Below are 20,909 nucleotides of genomic sequence, written 5' to 3'. Positions count from 1 at the left end.
GGCTGGGTCGCCTGCGCCACGGACAGATGCCCTCACCCTGGCTGGGTCGCCTGCGCCATCAGGAGGCTCACTGCTCCGGTGGTAGCGTCCAGCCTGCTGACTCTTCACTCTTGATACACCGTGCAGACTTCATGTCAGCATACTGGGCCTCTCTCTTGGCCACATGGATTATTTGATGGAAAGTTGGTGAAGTCGACTACCTTCTCCTCCACAGCCCACACCTCCCATTATGTTAGGGTCCTTGGAGTTTTTGTGCAGCATTGACAAATATTTGTGACCCACATGCCCCTGTGTCCATCACCCACAGTAGATGTCCCATTCATCATACTCTTTCTTGCTGATCCCGGGTGTAGCCTCAGAATCCTTCTTAAGCAACTTATTAACAGTTATCAGAGATTATATTCAAGAGGAAATCTAATAGAACCTATGGCGTGCCAGGATGATCTTTGCCAGTAGTTGTCAAAGGGCAGGGACTTGTTATAGATTGTGCCTGTTGTTAGTATACGTATCTCTCAAAATGGCCCTGTGAACAACAGATCTGCACCCTGCGCGAGCCTGTGTGAACCTCATCAATCTGTAATTTACTTGCGCCCATTGACGCAGTCACGGTCTTATTCCATCTCTTTGAAGGTCTCCCTGTCTTTCACTGACCCTCCACCTCTCCCAGAAGCATGATAGTCCTTTCTAAGGAATAACCCCTCTGAACAACATGCCCAGAGTTTGTGAGACGAAGCTTTACCATCCTTGCCTCCAAGGAACTCCGATCACACATTCAAACACACTCTCAAATCTCATCCTCAGCACCACTAAGCACAGTCCACCTCATTGTGACCCTATAGAACCAAACGAACCAGACCCATAGGGTTTCTGAAACTCTCAGTCTTTACAGAAGGTGATAGTCTCATCAGTCTCCCTTGGGGCTGTTGGTAGATTCAAACCACCAAATTTTCAGTTAACATCCCAGTTCTTAATTCACTGTACCACAATGGCTCCTGATTCTGTCCTGCTGTTTGTATTAGGTGACATGGAATTGACAATGACTCATAATGACCCTATGAACAACAGATCTGAACCCTGCCCTGTCCTGTGCCATCTGCATCATTCCTGATATCTCACTACATTAACTGTGTTGATCCATCTTGTTTGAGGGTCTTCTTCTCTTTTGCTGACCTTTCTAACCATAATGTCTCTTTCCAAAGACTGGTCCCCAATAAATGACAAGGTCTGGGTTAGGGCTAAGTAACCTGTGTTGTAACAAGCCCTTCAGGAGTCTGTGATGTATGCTTGAGTTTGCAGGGATCGGAGGCATTGGTTGTGACTAATAACCAGCCATTCGAATCTCCTGAAGCATGTTACATTGTCCTAGTATTGGAACACTGCTTTTAGAGGTAGTGAATGGGTCAGAATGCTCCAATAGCATTTTTTTAAAAACCTCTCTTCAGTAATACCAGTGGACCCCCAAGCTTAAGAACTACCAGGCCCTCCAATGTAGGCTTTGTGGGTATGCCCTGAAGAATGTCAAATTTGGCTTTAGCTAGTGTTGAACAATTAAAATGCAGGCACCTTAGCCCTGGAGTGACCAATTGGGCACGGGGTCTACCAGTAGAGTGAATGCTTCCTCTGTCCCCAGCCAGGAGACGTAGCAATGGCTCCAACAGTGGCGTCAGAACAGCCTTCTCTTTTCTTCATAACTGCATCAGCAGAAGAGTATTGGTGTTGCTTATCAAAGCCCACACTCATAGAGCCGAGCGAGGGGCATCCCTCCTGCCTGCAAGCAGTTGTCTTGGTCTTAATGATAACCTTGAGAAACAAGAGTGTAGGAGACTCAATGGTTTTAGCTTGGATTTCAACCCAAAAAAACTCCTTAGTACCTCGTGGTAGCTCTACCACCTGGAAATGTAGCAGTAGCATCTTAAAGCAAATGCCTGATAAAATTACAACAGTCTTATTTAGTGGTAACTGGTCTGTCCACTTGCTGTACAGAGGTAACTCATGGTTGCTGTGAAGCTGAACACTGTGACACTAATGTGTCAAATGTGAGAATAGTCACCCATGGTGGACAGTGTGGGGTGGAGCTCTCCAGTCAAAACAAGCTTAGAAGCAGGAGTGGCATCCACTTCCAAAATGGCTTGCCTGCAGAAACTCTATGAACTTGGAGAAATGATGAAAATTATACAAGTGTTCAAGTTTTTCATTCATAGTGCTATTATGAGTCATCTACGACCCGACGACACTTAACATTTAGAGGTAACAACTATGTATTGGTTACTTCACTGGGTCTTTACAACAACCCCAGATATAACTGTAGATGTTGATGTGAATATAGCAATGTAGACACAATCTCCAAACTTTATATACCAATAAACCAAGTCTCGGGGTGGTTACAACTCTAGTGTTCAAAGTCACAGAGAGAATAAGAGGAGAGAGAGGTAAGCTTCCAGCCACCATCTGCCTGTTCCTAATGTCCATATATTTCATCTGTACACTCTCTTGGCCTTTTTGAATAGTGAGCATTTTGAAATTCAGGCCCATTGATGGACACTCTTAGTTATAAAGCTGTCACAATCAAATTTCAAGAAGGCTCTCTCTCATCATCATTATTCCAGCATTTGATGAACAAGTCCATGGTCACCATCACACTTTTGATATTCATGTGTCCGGATTTCTGCCATCTCCCCCTTGAGGCTTTATCTCACACATAATGTGAATTCTGTGAATTTAGTGGGAAGATACTGGGGCAACGTCCAGTTGCACTGAAGAATCAGACCTGTGTCTTATCTTTAGGATAAGTAGTAAGAGTGGACAGTCAGCCTACAGAGATTTTAGTGTGGAAAATCTAACAATGGGGTAGATGGTAGAATCAAAGTTATAGGCTATACTTGTCCAGTTCCACTTGGCAAGCGAGAAGCTGCGTGGTATTAGGGATGTATACTTCAGGAGTTGCACTGCTAACCCCAAAAAGGTGATTCAAATTTACCATGAGCTTCTCAGGAGAAAGATGCTCAGTCTCCATTTGTGTGATTTACAGACTTAAAAACCATCTGGAGGGTCGGTTGAGTCAATCGTGACTCAACAACCAGGAATTTTAGTCTAAATGCTCCTTTGAGACTGGGGCTGGGTCTCATCACCACCATGTCCCCAGCAGGGTGCTGGCACAGAGTGGCTACTGCATAAATGCTTATAGCCTATTGACTGAGGCTGAAGAAACTCAATTTCATTTCCCCTAAACGAAAATCTTCCAACTGGTGATAGCACAGAGGTCGAGTGTCAGTACCTAGCAAACATATATGTCTAGGGTAGAATCCACCCACCAAATTTCTTCTCTCATTTCATCAGTATTATTTGCCTTTTACCTAGGTTAATACATTATTATCTCACAGCAACGGATTTCACACTTTGGAGAAATTTCTTAGCTGCAGTTGAATTTTAGTCAACATAAAATTTTATATGCAAATTCTTGGAAGCCATGGTGGCAGCTCATGGCCCTTATGTGGCAATTTCTACATATAATGTTTAATGGCATTAATTACAGTCTTCACGTTGTGTCAAACATTCTTATTCTAGAAAACAAAAATTTTGAGCCCCAAGACTGAATGATGACTAAGGGCCCTGGTTTCTGGGGCTCTGCTAATCTCTATCACACAAGGAAGCTTGACCATTTTGGTTTCATTCTTTTTGATGAATTGCCATCCTGTTTTCCACAATGGTTTTGCTGATTATCTTCCCACCAGCAGTAGATAAAGATTTACAGTTTCCCCACATTCTTGACAAATTTTTTTTGTTTTCTGTTTTGGTTTAGATTTTTTTTTTTTTTTCATTAAACCAACACTGTGTTAGCTCAGGTGAGGTAATATCTCCATGGTTTTGTATTGGGATTGCATTAAATGTGTAAATTGCTTTTGGTAGTATTGCCATTTTCACAACATTGAGTCTTCCTATCCATGAGCAAGGGATATTCTTCCACTTTTCAAGATCTCTTTTTGTTTCTTGTAGTAATGTTTTGTAATTTTCTTGGAAAAGGTCCTTTGTACTTCTGGTTAAATTTATTCCCAAGTATTTAATCTTGTGATTAGCTATTGTGAAAGGTATTGTTTCTCTTAGTTCTGGCTCTGTATTCTTTTTGTCACGGTAGAGAAAGCCAACTGATTTTTGTATGTTGATCTTGTATCCTGCTACTTTGCTGAATTGGTCAACTACGTCCAATAGTTTTCTTGCTGAGTCTTTAGGGTTTTCTAAGTATACTATCATGTCATCAGCATAGAGGGATAATTTTACCTCCTCGTTGCCTAATCTCCATGGTTTTGATTTCCTGATCTGTTGTGGTTCATGATGGAATAGTCCACAGGCTGTTGTGATGCTAACTTGTGTGGTAGCTCAAATTCACCAAATGATTTCATGAAAGAATGACGGACACAGTCTCCTCCCTTGCAATTTACAGCCTTGGAAACCCAATAGAGGGTCAATTAGGAGTCAGTTCCAACTTTTTGGCAATGAGGCAGAGGATGACTGTTGACAGCAAACACATTTTTATGTGTTCATTGATGTCTTTACCAACCTCTTAATGTCTACTATGGTTTTGACCTGTTTTTTAGATGGAACTATTTCTCTTTTATCATTAAGTTATAGAAATTTTATATATGTTTTAGCCCCGTATCAGGTATGTTGTTCCTGAAGTTTTTGGTTTTTTTTTTTTTTTGTCTCAGTCTCCAGATTCTCTTTCCACTCTTAATGAACATTAAATATTTAGCACATATGAGGTCTCACCTAATTGTATTCTGATTCCATTCCTTTACACTTGTATTTAATAATCTGTAATTAAAAATGAAGTTCCACACTTTTGTCCTAAGTTTTCTTCTACAAAGGTTATCATTTTCCAAAACACTTAGGCTCTTGATCCATTATGAACTCATTGTGGTGTATGGTGTGTATGGTGTGAGGCTTGGGATAACTTTAATTTTCCCACATGTGGCTATCTGATTTTGCCCGTACTATTTGTTAAAGAGACTATTCTTTTCCTATTGAGTAGACTTTTACTCCTTGTTTAGGATCTCTTGTTCATAGATGGAAGGATTTGTTTCTGGATCACAATTTGATTATTGGAGGCATCCAGTAGGCTTTGAAATGGGGTGAAGTGTGAGGTCTCCTATATTGGCTCCATCCATTCTTTATCTGCCTGAGATTCATCCCACCCAATCAAGTACCTAGAATACATCACAGCTTCTCTGTGCCTCATCTTCAGGGCATCCCCGACAGTCAGGGGACTCCAGGGCACTTTACTCAGTTGGCTTTGAGTTGGCTTTGGCATGGATCTCATGGTCCAGGGCTCCTCCCTCATGGGTATAAATGTGGGTTAGCTGACAACCAGCAGGAGGAGCTTTCTCCATGCTAACAGAAAACCTATCTGCCACTGACTGCATCATTCCACTTCCTTTTCCCCATCCTCTCCCTGGGGGTGGTCACCATCCTCTAAATTAATAGCTTTCCTTTCATATACTTGAGCACACGTTAAATAATCACCACCATAATTACCTCTGAGCTTCAGAAGGCAGTGCTGATGATATGATGTTTTAAGAGAGGGAAGGGAAATTACAAATCCCCAGGAAGAAGCACACGGCTCTTCTCTTCTGTCTGTGTACCTGCCCGCTTTTATCTTGCCTCTCAGAGGTCACCATCCCCTGCCCTCTTGACTGAGTAGGAGGGCCGGCCAGGACCAGCTGCCACCTGCTAGTCCATGGTGGTGCTCCTTGAGGGCTCTGCCACCCTGCTGAGGTGGAGGGATGGTGGTGACAGGCCGAGCTCCATGCTCAGTGAGGCACGAGGTGGCAGGAGGTCTCAGGGCACCTTGCCAGTGGCCTGGCACTGCCACTTTACATGCAAGAGGGAGCATTTCAGCAGCTGTCACTGACAGCCCACAGGTCCACCCAGACTGGCAGAGGACACCTTCAGACTCCCAATTTGCCTCTTTAAAATTCAGTAAAGGAATCTTTTGTCTTTTTCTTTTCTTTTCTTTTCTTTCTTTCTTTCTTTCTTTCTTTCTTTCTTTCTTTCTTTCTTTCTTTCTTTCTTTCTTTCTTTCTTTCTTTCTTTCTTCCTTTCTTTCTTTTTTTCTCTCTCTCTCTCTTTCTCTCTCTTCCCCTCCTCCCTCCTCTCTTCTATCTCTTCTCTCTTCTTCTTATTCTCTCTCTCTCTCCTCTCTTCTCTCTTTATCTCTCTCTCTCCCGTCTCTGTCTCTGTCTCTATCTCTCTCCCATCCCTCCTTCTCCCGTCCCCCAGCCCCAACCTCTCTCTCTTACACACACATCAAGAGAGAAAGTAAGACCTTACTTTAATTATTCTTCACAAATATTGATATGTTCCCACTTTCCATCAACCCTTAGTCTCTATCTCTATTTCACACACACATATTCACAGAATCGAACTAGTCAAACACTCTCTCATACCTTCCTCTGCTCAGCTATTTTGAAAAAGCAAAACCCTGTTTCCTTTGGAATAGCCTCTAGGCCTTTTTGCAAGGTGTAGTCCCCTCTGCTCGTGGTCCAGAAAGGAGTCTCTGCACTATATGACCTGGACTTTCAGTGTCTGTAGCCCTTGGATTAATTTCTCCCTCTTTGCAGTGATGGGTATCACATAGGCAAGCCCAGGAAATGCATTCGCCTTCTGGGAGACAGTGAGGTCAGAGCATCCTGTTGCAGCCACCGCCCAAGCCTGCCCTCTAGGCATTTGTCATGTTGCTGGCATTTGAGCTGAGGACATCTCCCACTACAAAAGTGAGCCTTAGTTCTCAGGGGAAATCAGGACTGTCTTCCTTGCAGAAAGCTGGATATGTGCCTGGGGAGGTGCGGGCTGACTCGCCTTCATTCCTTCCAGCCATGGACTGAAAACCAGATAAAAATATACTTTGCGGTGTCACTCTCTCTCTCTCTAGCACACACACACACACAGGGATTAATCACACATATATGTATATATTAATGATTAACCACACACACATATATATATTATTGCACACTTTTAAAGTTATTATAATGAAAGTTTACAAAGATACTGGTTTTTATTCATTCATTCACACGCATTTTTCTCCTTCCTTCTCCCCCAATTCACTTTGTAATGCTTGTTTTATTCTCATTGTTAGTTTTCATACACATAATGATCAAATCACCCATTCTGTCCTTTCTTCACCTATTCCAACCACTTACATATTTTAAGGCATTTTTTGTTAAAGTCCAGCGTGCATCTCTAGTGCATTTGGACAGATCGTGAGGATGATGTGGATAAAAATAGCCTTCTGCGGCTGAGGGAAGAGGTAGAGGAGGAGAAGATGTGAGAGCTTCTCTGTGCTGTGGCCAGTGTCAGCCAACTGGCCCTGCGAGGCAGAGGTCGTGCATTGTGGCGACAGAGAACAGGCACTGAAGCAGGACTATCAACTGAACTCTTGATATTTGGTGTGAAAAATAGAGAAAAAAAAGGTCATATTTATTTTAGAGATTGACGAGCCTTGTAGAGCATCTTTTACCCATAAATGTCACCAATGTCTAAAAGAACAGTGATCTACACTTAGCTCTCCTTAAGCCTCCGTTCCCCAGAGTCCCTTGTCCCTGCCACCTTGGGTTCCTTGAGGTTACTAGCCTCTATCCTACTCCAGTGTCTGCTTCACCTGGGCTCCAGGATTTGTTCCTCCTGTCCCTCGGCCTACATATCCTTTGTTGTTTTTGTCCGAGACTCCTAGCGAACCTATGCACAACAGCTCTGAACCCTGCCCTATCCTAAGCCAACCTTATTGTCTTTGACACACCTACCCCCATTATCCCAGTCACTGAGTCAATCCATCTCATCCAGGGTCTTCCTCTCTTGTGCTGTTCCTCCACCCTCCCAAGCATGACGTCCCTCTCTAAGGACTGGTCCCTCCTTGCAACATGCCCAAGGTATGTCAGAGTTTCAGAATCCTTGTCTCCAAGGAGCAGCTTGGTTTCTTCCTCTCCAGGATGAACCTGTTTGTTCTCCTAGCAGTCCATGGTATATTCAATACTCTTCTCCAGCACCACAACTCAAAGGCATCAATTTACTAATCCTTTAGGGCTCACTCACTACTGCTGAGACCATTCCACCTTGCAGCAACCTTCCATCAGTCTCGAAGGTTGTCATTCTTCAGGGGATGAGACTGCCCACCACCCTCCCATAGAGCTACTAGTGGATTTGAACTGGTGGAGACATTTGGACTTTTTGGTTAGCAGAAGGAAACACTATAGCCTACATCACCAGAGCTCCTTGAACCTGGAGAAAGGATGAAAGTCACACAAGTGTTGAGGACTTTCGTTCATAGGGTCACTATGAGTTGCCTATGACTCGATGGCACTTAACAACAATAACACCAACATAGAGAGAGATCAGTTGGCCTTGTAGACAGAAAGCGATGCTATCAAGCCAATGATGGGTGACTTCTAATCCGCGACCCTCAGGCCTGTTTTTCATTGTTTTGGTTCAAACATTCTTCTAGGTCGTATAGCCCTAGTGTGTCCACTTGCCGTACAGAGGTAACTCATGGTTGCTGTGAATCTGAACACCGTGACACTGATGTGTCAAATGCATTAACAGTTACCCATGTCGGACAGTGTTTGGTGGCGTTCCCCAATTAAAACAAGCTTGGAAGGAGGAGTGGCATCCAATCCTGTAATAGCTTGTCTCCAGAAACCCTATGAACCTGGAGAGAGGATGAGAGACACCCAGCGTTGAGGACTCTCCTTCATAGGGTCACTTTGAGTCACCTGCGACTCGATGGCACTTAACAACAACAGCAACATGGTGAACAGTGTTTGGTGGAGCTCCCCGATTAAAACGAGTTTTGAAGCAGGAGTGGCATCCACTTCCGTAATAGCTTGCCTCCAGAAACCCTGTAAACATGGAGAGATGATGAAAGTCACACAAGCGTTGAGGACTTTGGTTCATAGGGTTGCTATGAGTAGCCTACAACTCGACGGCACTTAACAATAGTGAAAATAAAAAACCTCACTTCTCCCACAAGCACATTGCAGATGTTAACCTGTTAAATCCTCACATCACCTTGGCAAGTGCTGTTGTTGTTGTTGTTGTTGTTGCTAGGTGCCGATAAGTCAACTGCTTTGACCTATAGTGACTTCATGAACAACAGTTCTGAACCTCACCCTGTCCTTCACCATCCTCGCTATCCCTGACGTACATGAGCCCATTGCTACAGTCACTGTGTCAGTCCAGCTTGTTGAGGGTCTTCCTCTTTCTCTGACCATCCATCTTACCCAACATGAGACCTTTTTCCAAGGACTGGCCTCTCCTAACACGCCCAAACAATAGAAGGCAGAGCCTGACCATCCTTGTCTCTAAGGCCCATCCTGGTTGACTTCCTCCAAAACAGACTTGTTGGTTCTCTTGGCAGATCGTGGGATGTTCAAAACTCTTCCTCTAACACTCAAAGGTCTTGATCCTTCTTCTGTCATCCTTGTTCACTGCCCCACTTTCAGATGCATAGGAAGTAACTGACTTGATCCTGGGTATATAGACACTATTTTTATGTTCATGATGAGAAGCTGAGACACAGAGAGTTTAGGTAATCGGTCCAGGTCCCCCAGGTAAAGATGGATAACATTTGCAGCCAGAATTAACACAGGTTCCAAGTGTTCTTTACCCCCACTGAAAACTACCTCCTCCTATCTGTTCCTGGTCAACTCCCCTGGCCCTGCCCGTGTTGGGATTCTCCTGTGATTCTCCCCTTACCCTTATCATTTCCCTGTGATTTACCAATGTGTTTTCAGTTTCTCTTTTCTGGACTGCTCCCCATTAGCCTGTGCACTTTAGGGCTGGACCCTTGACTGGTCATTGCTGGTCCCTTGACTGGTCATTGCTGGTCCCTTGACTGGTCATTGCTGGTCACAGCTCGTCAGAAGGGTCTGGCACATAGTGATGTTGTTGTTGTTGTTGTTGTTGTTAGGTGCCATCGAATCGAGTATGACTCATAGCAACCCTATGCACAAAAGATCTGAACTCTGCTCTATCCTGCACTATCCTCTCACTTCCTGATACACTAGAGCCCACTGCAGCGGTCACCGTGTCAGTCCACCTGGTTGAGGGTCTTCCTCTCCTTTGCCAACCCTCCACCCTTCCCAGCATCATGTCCTTCTCCAAGGAATAAAAGAACAAGGCAATGCTCACTGTTTATTTGCTGACTGAGAGGATAAATAGCTGAATAGATAGTAAAAACCAATCCCCTGAGTAATCAGGAAAAAACAAGAACAGTCTCCTCCAGTGTAGTTTATAGCCCCTGAGACCCAGTGTAGTATACAGCTTCTGAAACTCAGTGTAGTTTATAGCCTCTGACACCAGGTGTAGTTTACAGCCTCTGACACCAAGTGTAGTTTATAGCCTCTGAAACCAGGTGTAGTTTACAGCCTCTGACACCAGGTGTAGTTTATAGCCTCTGAAACCAGGTGTAGTTTACAGCCTCTGACACCAGGTGTAGTTTACAGCCTCTGAGACCAGGTATATAGTTTACAACCTCTGAGACCCGATCAGGCACAAGTCACTTCAGATTAGACAATAATGAGATTTTGAGTTTTGAAATCAACAAAACCAACAGGCCAACATCTGGCACGTAAGCTGAAGGGTCAGAGAGCTGACTTGGATCCTTCTGGCATGTGGCTGGAGGCCAAGAAGAACAAGCCAACTCAAGATCTTTGTCTCCCGTTGGGGGCTAATGGAGCGGGCAGTGTCTACATTGACCTGGGCCCATTGAATCCGGTGTAGGTCACGGGTGTCCGTCTTCAGGTTACAAAGGAAGGAGGACTGTTCCCTCTCGGGGTGGAGCACAGCAACACTGGGGAAGGGGACGCAGTGCCTCGTGATCTGGTAGCTGAACGTTTCTCAGTAAGGTGTTGCTCAACACTTCTCTCTCTTTTCTTTTTTTATTATTAAATTTTATTAATTTTAATGAACATTTGTAGAGACTTTGGGTTTTCATTCATTCATTGTTGCACTATTTTCTCTACCCTCCTCCCAGTTCGTTCTTCTTTTTTTCCCCCCTTGAAAGTCTGTTTTAATTGTCCATTTGCCACAGTGCTTGTCAAAGCCAGTTCTGATTAATCTCCTTTGTCAGTGTGTCCTTTGCCATCCCTATCACTCCTCTCTGAGAGAGATTTCACCCCGATTCACAAGGAAAAGGGGATGGCATATTCTCTTAGCTACTTCCTGCTGAAAAGGGATGCTGTAGGTTTCAAGGTGAAGATCTTCTCTCACTACTCTAAAGGGCCCCTTTGGCAATAGGAAACAGGTAGACTATTGTGGAGAAGCAGGTAGACTATTGTGGAGATTGATTTTGGAATTTAGATGCACTGTTACCAATTGTGCTTAGCCTTATGCTTCTCTCTTTTTTGTTTTGTTTCCTTCTGACTTGCGTTTTGTGCTGTAGAGCAAAGAGTACCAGAGCCTGCATCTCCTTGCCTTTGTAGCAGAGCATATGCAACATGGACTATTGTGTTCTCTGCATTGCTGACAACTCCACTTTCCAATCGCTCCTCAGTCTGTGTGTCTCCTACTGGAGCGGACACCGTCTCACAGTCAGCCATTGCCTCACGTGTGTCCACAGATGGTGTGCGACCAGCACGACCATACTGACCCCTCCCCACGTTCCTTCAAGCAGGTGCAGCCGTGTGGGCCTGGCCATTTTGTTTCAGGAGACACAGTGGAGGGGAGGAAGGAGGTGTGTGCCAAGTTTCTTTGCTCCTGTCTTCACCTGGAAATGGATGGTTGGTCTGACAGGATTTCTTCTTCCTGCAGGGAGGAAAGATCCCCGTGAGATGGACAGCTCCAGAGGCCATCGCCTACCGCAAGTTCACTTCGGCCAGCGACGTCTGGAGCTATGGGATTGTCATGTGGGAAGTCATGTCCTTTGGAGAGAGACCATATTGGGATATGTCCAATCAAGATGTGAGTGCCAGTTACATGCGGTTGCCACCAGTGCTCATTGAAACCTTTTAAGATGTCTTCAACTCGGGTCCTCCGAACCTGTTTTGGGCCAGAGTTACAGATGTTGATACTAATGTTTGAATTAACCATAGAATTTATGACAGCATTGTGACATTCCCAACCATCTGTAAAGATGCCCAGGCCACAGACTCCAGCCCACAGGTAAAGGGCTGGCTACAAGAGGCCATGGAGCACGGCAGTCGATGAGACTCAAACTTAGTCTAGTAATTATACCCACTTCAGAGGCCCAGCCTCTGAAATATTCCTCACCAGCCCTGGTAGAGAGGAATAACACTGTTTGGGAGTTCTGCTCAGGCTCTTGCCCTACCTCCCCCAGGACAAACCCTTATTCCTCAGAGTCCCCACCTCCAAGTATCCACCCTTCAGTGAACTGTGTTACCTGTCAAGGAAGGAGGTGCTGAGAAAGTGTCCCAAGGCTAGTCAGATTCAGATTGGTCAGTCAGGGACTCCGTCTGCAGGAAGGTCAACTCCTGGTTGCCTGCAAGGAGCAAGGGTGAGATAGGGGAGGGTCTGTTGAAATGCTTAGGGTCGTGGTATCTTCAAGTGAAAAACCTCGTATCGTCAAGCTGAAAGCAACCCATAGCTGACCCTGCAGCGTGTGTCCAAGGCTGTGCATTTTAACAAGGGTTGATAACGTCTTCCATGGAGAGGCTGGGGCATTCGAACCTCTTGAGAAGTTCAGCCTTTGGACTAGCAGAGTAACTCCCGAGGTCTAGGCTCCCTAGTCCGTCTTGGGGGTTTGGAAATGGGACGCTTTGTCCCATCATTGAGAGAGGGTAAGGCAGAATCATTAACAGAGGGTAAGTGTTGAGGAACATTTTCTCTGGTACAGCCCCAACCTAACTTTGTTTGTGGATTTCAGCTCTGCCTTTGACACTTGACTAGTCCCCTGTGACCACCCCCTTTGTATTGAAACCCCTCCCCTTGGAGCTGAGGAGAGTGTTGTTGTTAAGTGCTGTAGAGTCATAGACAACTCATAGCAACCCTATGAACAAAAGGCCTGAGCACTGTTCATAGAGTTTCCAGAGGCATGACATTTCGGAAGCGGATGCCACTCCTGCTTCCAAGCTTGTTTTAATCAGGGAGCTCCACCAAACACTGTCCACCATGGGTAATTATTAACGCATTTGACACATCAGTGTCGCAGTGTTTAGCATCACAGTAACCACTAGTTATCTCTGTACAGCAATGCACAGACCATTGCTATATCACCTAAAAGAATGTTTGATAGAAAAACAATTTGAACCAGGCCTGAGGGCCGCAGATTAAAATCCCCCACCTTGGGCTTGGCAACATAACTTTCTATCCACTAGGCCAACATAGCTCTCTCTATGTAGGTGATATAAAGCCTGCTTGTTGTATTAGCTTGCTGATTCTTTCATGCCTTGATTGTTCTTATGTTCTGTTAAGTCAGAACCCACCCATAGCTGACCATTTTCCAGCAGGTTTGTGGAGCCTGTAAATCACGTGGGAGGAGAATGACCATCTTTATCCCATGGAGCAGCTGGTGCATTTGAACTGTGTGACTTTGGGCTGGCAGTACAACTCTTTACCACTAAGCCACAAAGTTCCCTTCTCATGACCGTGTTGTTATGTGCTTTCGAGTCATTCACTACTCATAACAACAGCTCTGAACACTATCTTGAGCTGATTTCATTGTCTCTGACACACCTGCTCTCATTAATCCAGGCACTGAGTCAATCCATCTCATCCAGGGTCTTCCTTTCTTGCACTGTCCCTACACTCTTCCAAGCATGATGCTCCCTCCAAATAGTGGTCTCTTCTGGCAGCATGTCCAAAGTAGGTCAGACAAAGTTTCAAAATCTTTGCCTCCAAGGAGCAGCCTGATTTCACCCTCTGCAGGACAGACCTGTTTGTTTGTTCTCTTAGCACCCATGGTATGTTCAGCACTCTTTTCTAGCACCATAACTCAAAGGGTTCGAGTCTTCTAGTTATTGTCCAGCTTGCTGATGCATAGCAAGTAATTGAAAAGACCATGGCCTGGATCAGGCTCACCTTTGTGTCTCTACATTGACATCATTGCTTTTTATTACTCTGGAGAGGTTCCTGACAGCAGATTTTTCCCAGTGCAATTCATCTTTGGATTTCCTGAATGCTGGTACCAAGAGTGTTGGTTGTAGAGTCAAGCAAGCTAAAGCTGTCAACAATCTGAATCTCTTTCCCGTTTATCATGATGCTGCCAACTGGCCCAGTGATGAGAATCTTTGTTTCCTTGATGTTGAACTTTAATCCATATTGAAGACTACAGTCCTTGACATTCTGCAGCAAGTGCCTCATGTCCTCCTCAGATCCAGCAAGCAAGGGAATTATTATTTTTCAAAGAAGGAAGCAGTAGGGGGTCAGGTGCTTCTCGAACAGTACACAGGGGAGACCCGGGTTTGAATCCCAGCCAATACACCCACAGTGGAGCCCTGTGCTTTGCTATGATTCTTAACAAGTGTCCTTAGAGCTTCTATCCTGAGATGAACTAGGAAGAAAGGCCAACAGCCTGTTTCCAAAATCATCCAGTGAAACCCCTTTGATCACAGCAGTCTAATCTACATCTGATCATGGGACCTAGCAGCGTTTAGTGTCCTGCTTTTCATGGGGTCACGATGAGTTGGGGGCTCGTTGATGGAACCTAAAAACTGAAATACAGGAAAGATGAAATAAGTCTTTCCTCAGTCCAAATCTAGGTTCACTGGGCAACCAGCAGCAGTCAAGCGTCTCCATCCCATGGAACTGCTGAAAGAAGAAACGGTAAGGCTGTGTCCTGGAGAGTGTGCGGCCAGAGTGCTCCTTGGCGACAGGGATGATGAAGCTGCTTCTCACATACTCCGGGCAGGTTGTCAGGAGAGGTTACTCCTTGGAGAAGGACATCATGCTTGGAAAGGTGGAGAGCGAAGGAGGGGAAGACCCTCAACCAGGTGCATTGACATCGTGGCAGCAGCAATGGGCTTGAGAGTGTCAGAGGTGGTGAGGATGGCACAGGACAGGACAGGGTTCAGATCTGTTGTTCATAGAGTTGCTATGAGTGTTCTCGACTTAACGACACCTAACAACAACACAGTGACATGGTGGTTAAGGGGACGTGCTCCCCACCCAAAAGAACGCAGTTCGAATTCACCAGCTCTCACCGGGAGAAAGATGAGCCGTCTCCTCCAGGGTGATTTCCTGCCTCTGACAACCCACTAGAGGGTCGGCTATGAGTTGATTTTGACTCAACAGTACACATCAACAATAACAATACTTGGGTGGACCCTGAGGCATTGATAAACTTGTGTTATATGTCCTAGAGAAGCTGTCTAAACAGAAGTTTGATTCCTTGGCATTTACTTAGAAGAGAGAGACAGGTTGTAATCAAAGAGCATGGGAAACATCCCCCAGTGAGGCCGTGCAAGAGGAGTTGAGGTGGTACTGAGACAAAAAGGCTTTCTTCCTGGATGGAGAGCCCAGTCCAGAACTGGCCAAACAATGGCATCGGGCATCCTTCAGCAGGTCTCCATGCCAACCCAGGCATCTGGGTCCCCTATTATCCGTGATTATCCACACCCTGCCTCTGCTTCTGCAGTGTGTCAAATCAGTAAGTGGCAGAATTGACACCCAGCCTGCTCTGATGAAATCAACTTGCTCCCTGGTTCCGTCCGTGCCATCAGCTAGATGAGGACTAAACGTTAGCCAGAGAAAGCGAGCCCATCTTGTGCTGCCCGGAGATGCTAATCCGATTAAGATCAATTCAGCACACAGAGAATAGATTATGAAACTGTCTCGACAGGCAAGATTCGACGTTCAAGATAGTCTTGGGAAAATGCATTCGCCTATGCTGAAAACAAATAACATTTCTGAAATTAAGCTTCAAGAATCCCCAAATCATTCATTCAGCGAACGCTCGGTCATTGGACGCTGACTGTGACTAAGCATCGTGCTTGCTGGCTCTCACCTGGAGGGGTTTTCAGTTCACTGATGTCTATAGAGGGCTCTGGGGACCTTAATGTAGAGACGCCGAAGGGAAAGCTACCCAGATACTTGTTTGAGCTAAGTCTCAAAAGAAAGAACATCTGCAAAGCAGCAATTTATTCTAATCTTATGCTATTTCTCCAAAATACAGCCCCTTAACCATTGTCCCAAGTACAACCCTCCTAACCCCCTGTGGAAGGTGGGAGGTGACGATGCTTCTTTCAGAAAGCATCCTGGGAGTGAGCCTGGAGGGGCTTCTGGCTGTTCCAGCCGCAGCCCGGCTCATCAGAAACCAGGGGAGGTGGTGGAAGTAAAGGTTTTCACAGATGACAATTGAAAGGCTTTAAGGCGGAGAATTGCAGAGGCAAGTCAGAGTGCTGGTAATTGGGCTTCTGGAGCCCAGGAAGGTCTTTGAACATGTACAGAGAGTTTGTCAGCCAGAGAGAGAGCAACTTGGAAGTTCTGCTGCTTGGATCTGATTGACAGAGATAATGAGAGTGGCAGTGTCTGCGGAGAGAAGCTGTGGTTTTATTGAAACATCAGAGCTCAACTTAACCCCCTCTGCCCTGGTTCCTCCACTGTGCTGAGCTCCTCTACTTCAATCCCTCGGCCAGGAGGCTGAGAAGCAGTGACTGCTACCCAGCTCATTAATGGAAGTGCATGTCAGGGACCTCCAGGAGCCCCCTCTAAGAACTAAGAGCCAAGAGGAGGGGATGCGCCTTTCTTGGGGGAACCAGTCACTGCCAGCACCTCCTGAGATCATCAGTGTGGGCATCTTACCCACAGGGATTCCTCAGGGCCTTCACACCTGCCATGTATGGGCCCATAGGCACCAAGACACCCAAGTTCTCCCTGGCCCTGGCTCTTTACACTCCAGGGAGCTTTACGTGGGTCCACGGGGTGACCAAAAATGTTAGAGATTATTTCAGGGGAACCAGCAAAGTGTGCTTGGGCTGAATCATTGCCTTTCCTGTTTTATTCTTCCTTCTGTTCTGATCTTTCCAATATCCGAGCATCTCGTTCTCTTGTGGGACCCAAGGAAAGGGGTCCAGGACTCACTCCAGCTCTCAGCACTGCTCAGCACCTCACACTAGGGCTCCTGATGTGTATCCTTCTGCACAGTTCACACCTAGTCACTGGTGTTCCGCGTTATCAGACTCAACTCTCCACACACCCCGCCTCCATTGCCATCGAATTGGAACCACCTCCTGGTTAACCTTCCATTAGGCTTCAGAGAGTGTAAAAGGTCCCCCTTCCTCTGGTGGAGCTGCTCGTGGATTTGAACCGGAAGTAGAGCAGCCAGGAAGAGTCTCCATGTCTAAGACATGGACGTTCTATCGGTCTCCACGGGCTGAGCTGACCATTCCTGCTGTTCTCACCTGTGCTGTTCTTAGTGGCTGGCATCTCACTGGGCCATTTGACCTTTTGCCTCGTCCGTAAGGAGTTGTGCTACTAACCTGCCAGTCACTATTCAAAAGAAAGATGGCCATCTCCTTCCATGTGTTATTTTTTTCATTGAATGCATATAACTATTTATATACATTGTGTTGTATTCATATACATGGTGGGTTTGATATATGTGTGTGTGTGTGTGTGTGTTTCACACTTTATTTCATTGATGTCATGCTTCGTGCAATCATTTTATAAAACCTTGTGTTTTATAAAGTCAATCACCATTGCGCTTTTCCCACCATTACTCTGTGTTTTCAGTTCCCCACCATATCTTTCTAATTTCCTTTACCCCCTCCCTCCACCCACCAAATTGTGCACCCTTGTGATTTCCAGACTGCCTATCCTCAATCCTCTGCTCCCACCTCTTCCCTTCTTGGGGTCCCATACATGTTTTACTAGCTATCCTTCTATTTGTACAATAATGGTCTTATGTACTATTTGTCCTTATAAGACTGAGTTAGTTCACTCAGTATAATGCACTTCAGCCTCTCCCAAGTTATGTAATGTTTTTCGAAACCATTGCTCCTGAGTGCTCATAATAGTATTCCACCAGGTGAATGTACCACAATTTTTCAATCCATTCAGTTATGATTGGACAACTAGGCTTGTTTCCATGCTCTTGCGATGGTGACTAACACTGCTAAGAACTTGGTTACAAATCCCCATTTGTGTCTCAGTTTCAGTTCCCTTGAGGAATAACTGGGTCACATGGAGTTTCCACAGCCTGTGAAACTCAGCAGAGGTTCAGCTGTGAGTTGGTTCCAACTTGACTGCAATGTGAATTTTTGGGAGTTGAGGGTCAAGTTCAGAGACTGTTGTTGTTGTGGATCATCAAGTCAGAAGAGACACATAGCTGACCCTCCAGCGAGTTTTCAGAGGCAGTTGATCGCACCGGAGGAGATTGCCCGTCTTTCTTTCTTCTGCACAGCAGCTGGTGGATTTGAACTGCGTGTCTTCAGGATTGCAGCCCAGCTTCTTACCACTAGGCTACCAGAGCTCCCTAATTCAGAGACTATTGGGGTTTAATAACGAGCATGAATGGAGCTCAGGTCTCCATTCCCTTGATCACCCTGTAGAACTGTCACCAACACAGCATGGGTCTGTGCTCATGACTGAACAGCGGAAGGAGGAGGGAATAGCGGATCTTTGATGTTTTCTTAAAACGTGGGAATATAAAAAGAAACACTAAACTAATGGCAGGAATATGAAAACAAACACTGAAACAGTCTTCAGAAAAATCCAAGGCCTGGTAACAGGAGAACTGAGGACCAGGCAGCTGGTTAGGGTCCAGAGACTTCATGGTAAAGAGGGGTGCAATTGAGCCAACCCACCCTCTCCAAAAAGATGAGCAGTCTCTTCCCATGTGATTTACAGCCTCTGAAGGCCTGCTGGAGGGTCAGCTAGGAGTCAGATCTGGCTCAACCACACTAAATGATAGAGAACTGGCAGGCAGAAAATTCAATACACACATGTACCCCCATTCTCTTGGTGTCAGACAGAGATTGCTTTGGACTTTTGCATCTATGTTGCCTCAGAAGGACCCTCGCTCAGTGCTCTTTCCTGCAAGCGTAAGAGGGGTTTTGTCAGAGGGAGAAATTAGTACTTTGGGTTCTGGCACCAAACCCTCTGAGCAGATGTGACAGCTGTTAGGGGAGCACTGGGAAGCTTCGGCTGCCCAGTACTCAAAGGTATTGTAGCCCCTAAGCCCTGTGGGGAAATCCCTGGGTGATGCAAAGAGTTATACACTCATCTGTTCACTGAAAATTTACTCATTTGTATCAACTCAGAGGGCACCTCAGAAGAAAAGCCTGTTGATATGGTCCAGAAAGGTCATGAGCCTCAAAAATCAGGCAGTTCCCCTCTGACACATGGGTCCCCATGAGTTAGCATGGCTCCAGGGCAGTGGGTTTGGGTATTCTGACAGCCTCATGAAGAGTTGCATTTAGCTGCTGGTTTCTCCTGGTGGCTGCAACTAGCTTGTCAGTAGACAAATGAGAAAGAGTGGCCCAGTGGACTGTTCACCTGGTAACCCCACTTGTTTCCCCACTGAGAGGAGATTATGACAGAGACTCTCACTACGGCTGCATAAAAGAAGCCGGGAAAAGGCTCGTGTCATTAGCCAGGCTGATAATCGCTGGTCCTCTGAATAACGTGGTTCATCTCCATCCCTATTTGATACCAGGAGGACACAGCCCAGGGACTGTCCTCCAGGTTGAAATGACAGTGACAGCCCCACAGAGCCCTTGGAAGATTGTCTTTGAGGGATTCCCATTTAGAATCAGATTCCTCTGTGGTTCGTTCTCGGCTCTTTCAGCTACCCGCCGAGTGCCCTCATGCAAGTTACATAACTGTTCGGGCTTCAATTTCCTCATAGGAAAAAATGAGCTTAAAGTGTCTTTCTCTGGGAACCCTCCTGGCCTAGAGTTTCACAGCTAGCTCAAAGGCTATGTTCACTGGTACATTAAAATGCACTAGGGAGTCCATAGGAGAAAGGTGGTCAGTCTTCTCCTGTGCAGTTTACAGACTTGAACACTCAGTGCAGAATGAACTGTAAAGCCGGTTGCAGCTCAAGAGCAATACATTTGCGTTTTTGAGCATGGGGATAACGCGATATCCTATTGACAGCAATTTAGGAGGGATGATAATGTATTGCTAATAATCCGTTATTCAAAAAGGAATGTTCCTGGTCACTGTATGCTTATTTGTTGTTGTTGTTGTTGTGTACCATTGAGTCAGAACCAACCCATAGCTGACCCCCTGGCAGGTTTTCACAGGCAACTAAGGATAATAATATTGATGTGAGTGGTACACGGATTTATTTTTCTACCAAGTTGAATGAAAAGACTTACCTTCTTTCATTCTCCATAGTACCATTGGGTTATCTTATTATCTCATGTCCTAGTGCTAAGGAATTGTGCTGGAAATTTAAAAGTAGCTGTGTTGTTTGCTGTTGAGACAGGACTAATCCACAGGTGACCCTCCAGCGGGCTTTCAGAGGCAGTAAATCAAAGGGGAGGAGTTTGCCCATCATTCTCCCATGGAGCAGCTAGCTAGGGATTCGAACCATCTGCCTTTGGGATTGCAGCCCAGTTTCTTACCACTAAACTGCCAGAGCTTCTAATGGCTGCTGCATGAAAGGAAGATGGGCAGTCTTCTCTCGTGTGATTAACTGTCTCTAAAAACCTTCTGGAGGGTCAGCAGTGGGCTGGTTCTGACTTGATGGTGCATTACAAAAGAAAGGTCACGGTCATTGAGTTAAGCCTAACTTGATGTGACGATGTTGGACACAATATTACTCCCACTGGGGTTTCCAGGAACACGTTGCCATATCAGTTTCCCTTAAAACTGCTGGTGGATTCAAACTACCAACCTTGCAGTTAGCCGCCCAATACATAATCCATTGTGTCATACAAAAGAATTGTAAAAATATAGGCTGGTTGAAAAGACTCATATTCAGGACAAATTACAAAGTAAACTATGGAGAGAGAGAG

At 45.5% G+C, this 20,909-nt stretch overlaps 1 protein-coding gene across 1 annotated transcript in view; it reads left to right on the top strand.

The window, feature by feature from the left end:
- LOC102855158 (ephrin type-B receptor 1-like) overlaps positions 1-20,909 on the top strand; it is a 233,049-nt gene that overhangs the window by 191,044 nt on the left and 21,096 nt on the right. Inside the window, exon 10 of the mRNA XM_006883369.1 lies at positions 11,800-11,949. Coding sequence (XP_006883431.1) covers positions 11,800-11,949 — 150 coding nt within the window. The remainder of the gene's footprint in view (positions 1-11,799; positions 11,950-20,909) is intronic.

This window comes from Elephantulus edwardii, unplaced genomic scaffold, assembly GCF_000299155.1.
Source record: "Elephantulus edwardii isolate Elephantulus edwardi_28Jun2011 unplaced genomic scaffold, EleEdw1.0 scaffold00027, whole genome shotgun sequence".
Classification (NCBI taxonomy): Eukaryota; Metazoa; Chordata; class Mammalia; order Macroscelidea; family Macroscelididae; genus Elephantulus; species Elephantulus edwardii.
Note: the sequence above shows the minus strand (reverse complement) of the source record. Positions and strands in the feature narration are given on the sequence as shown.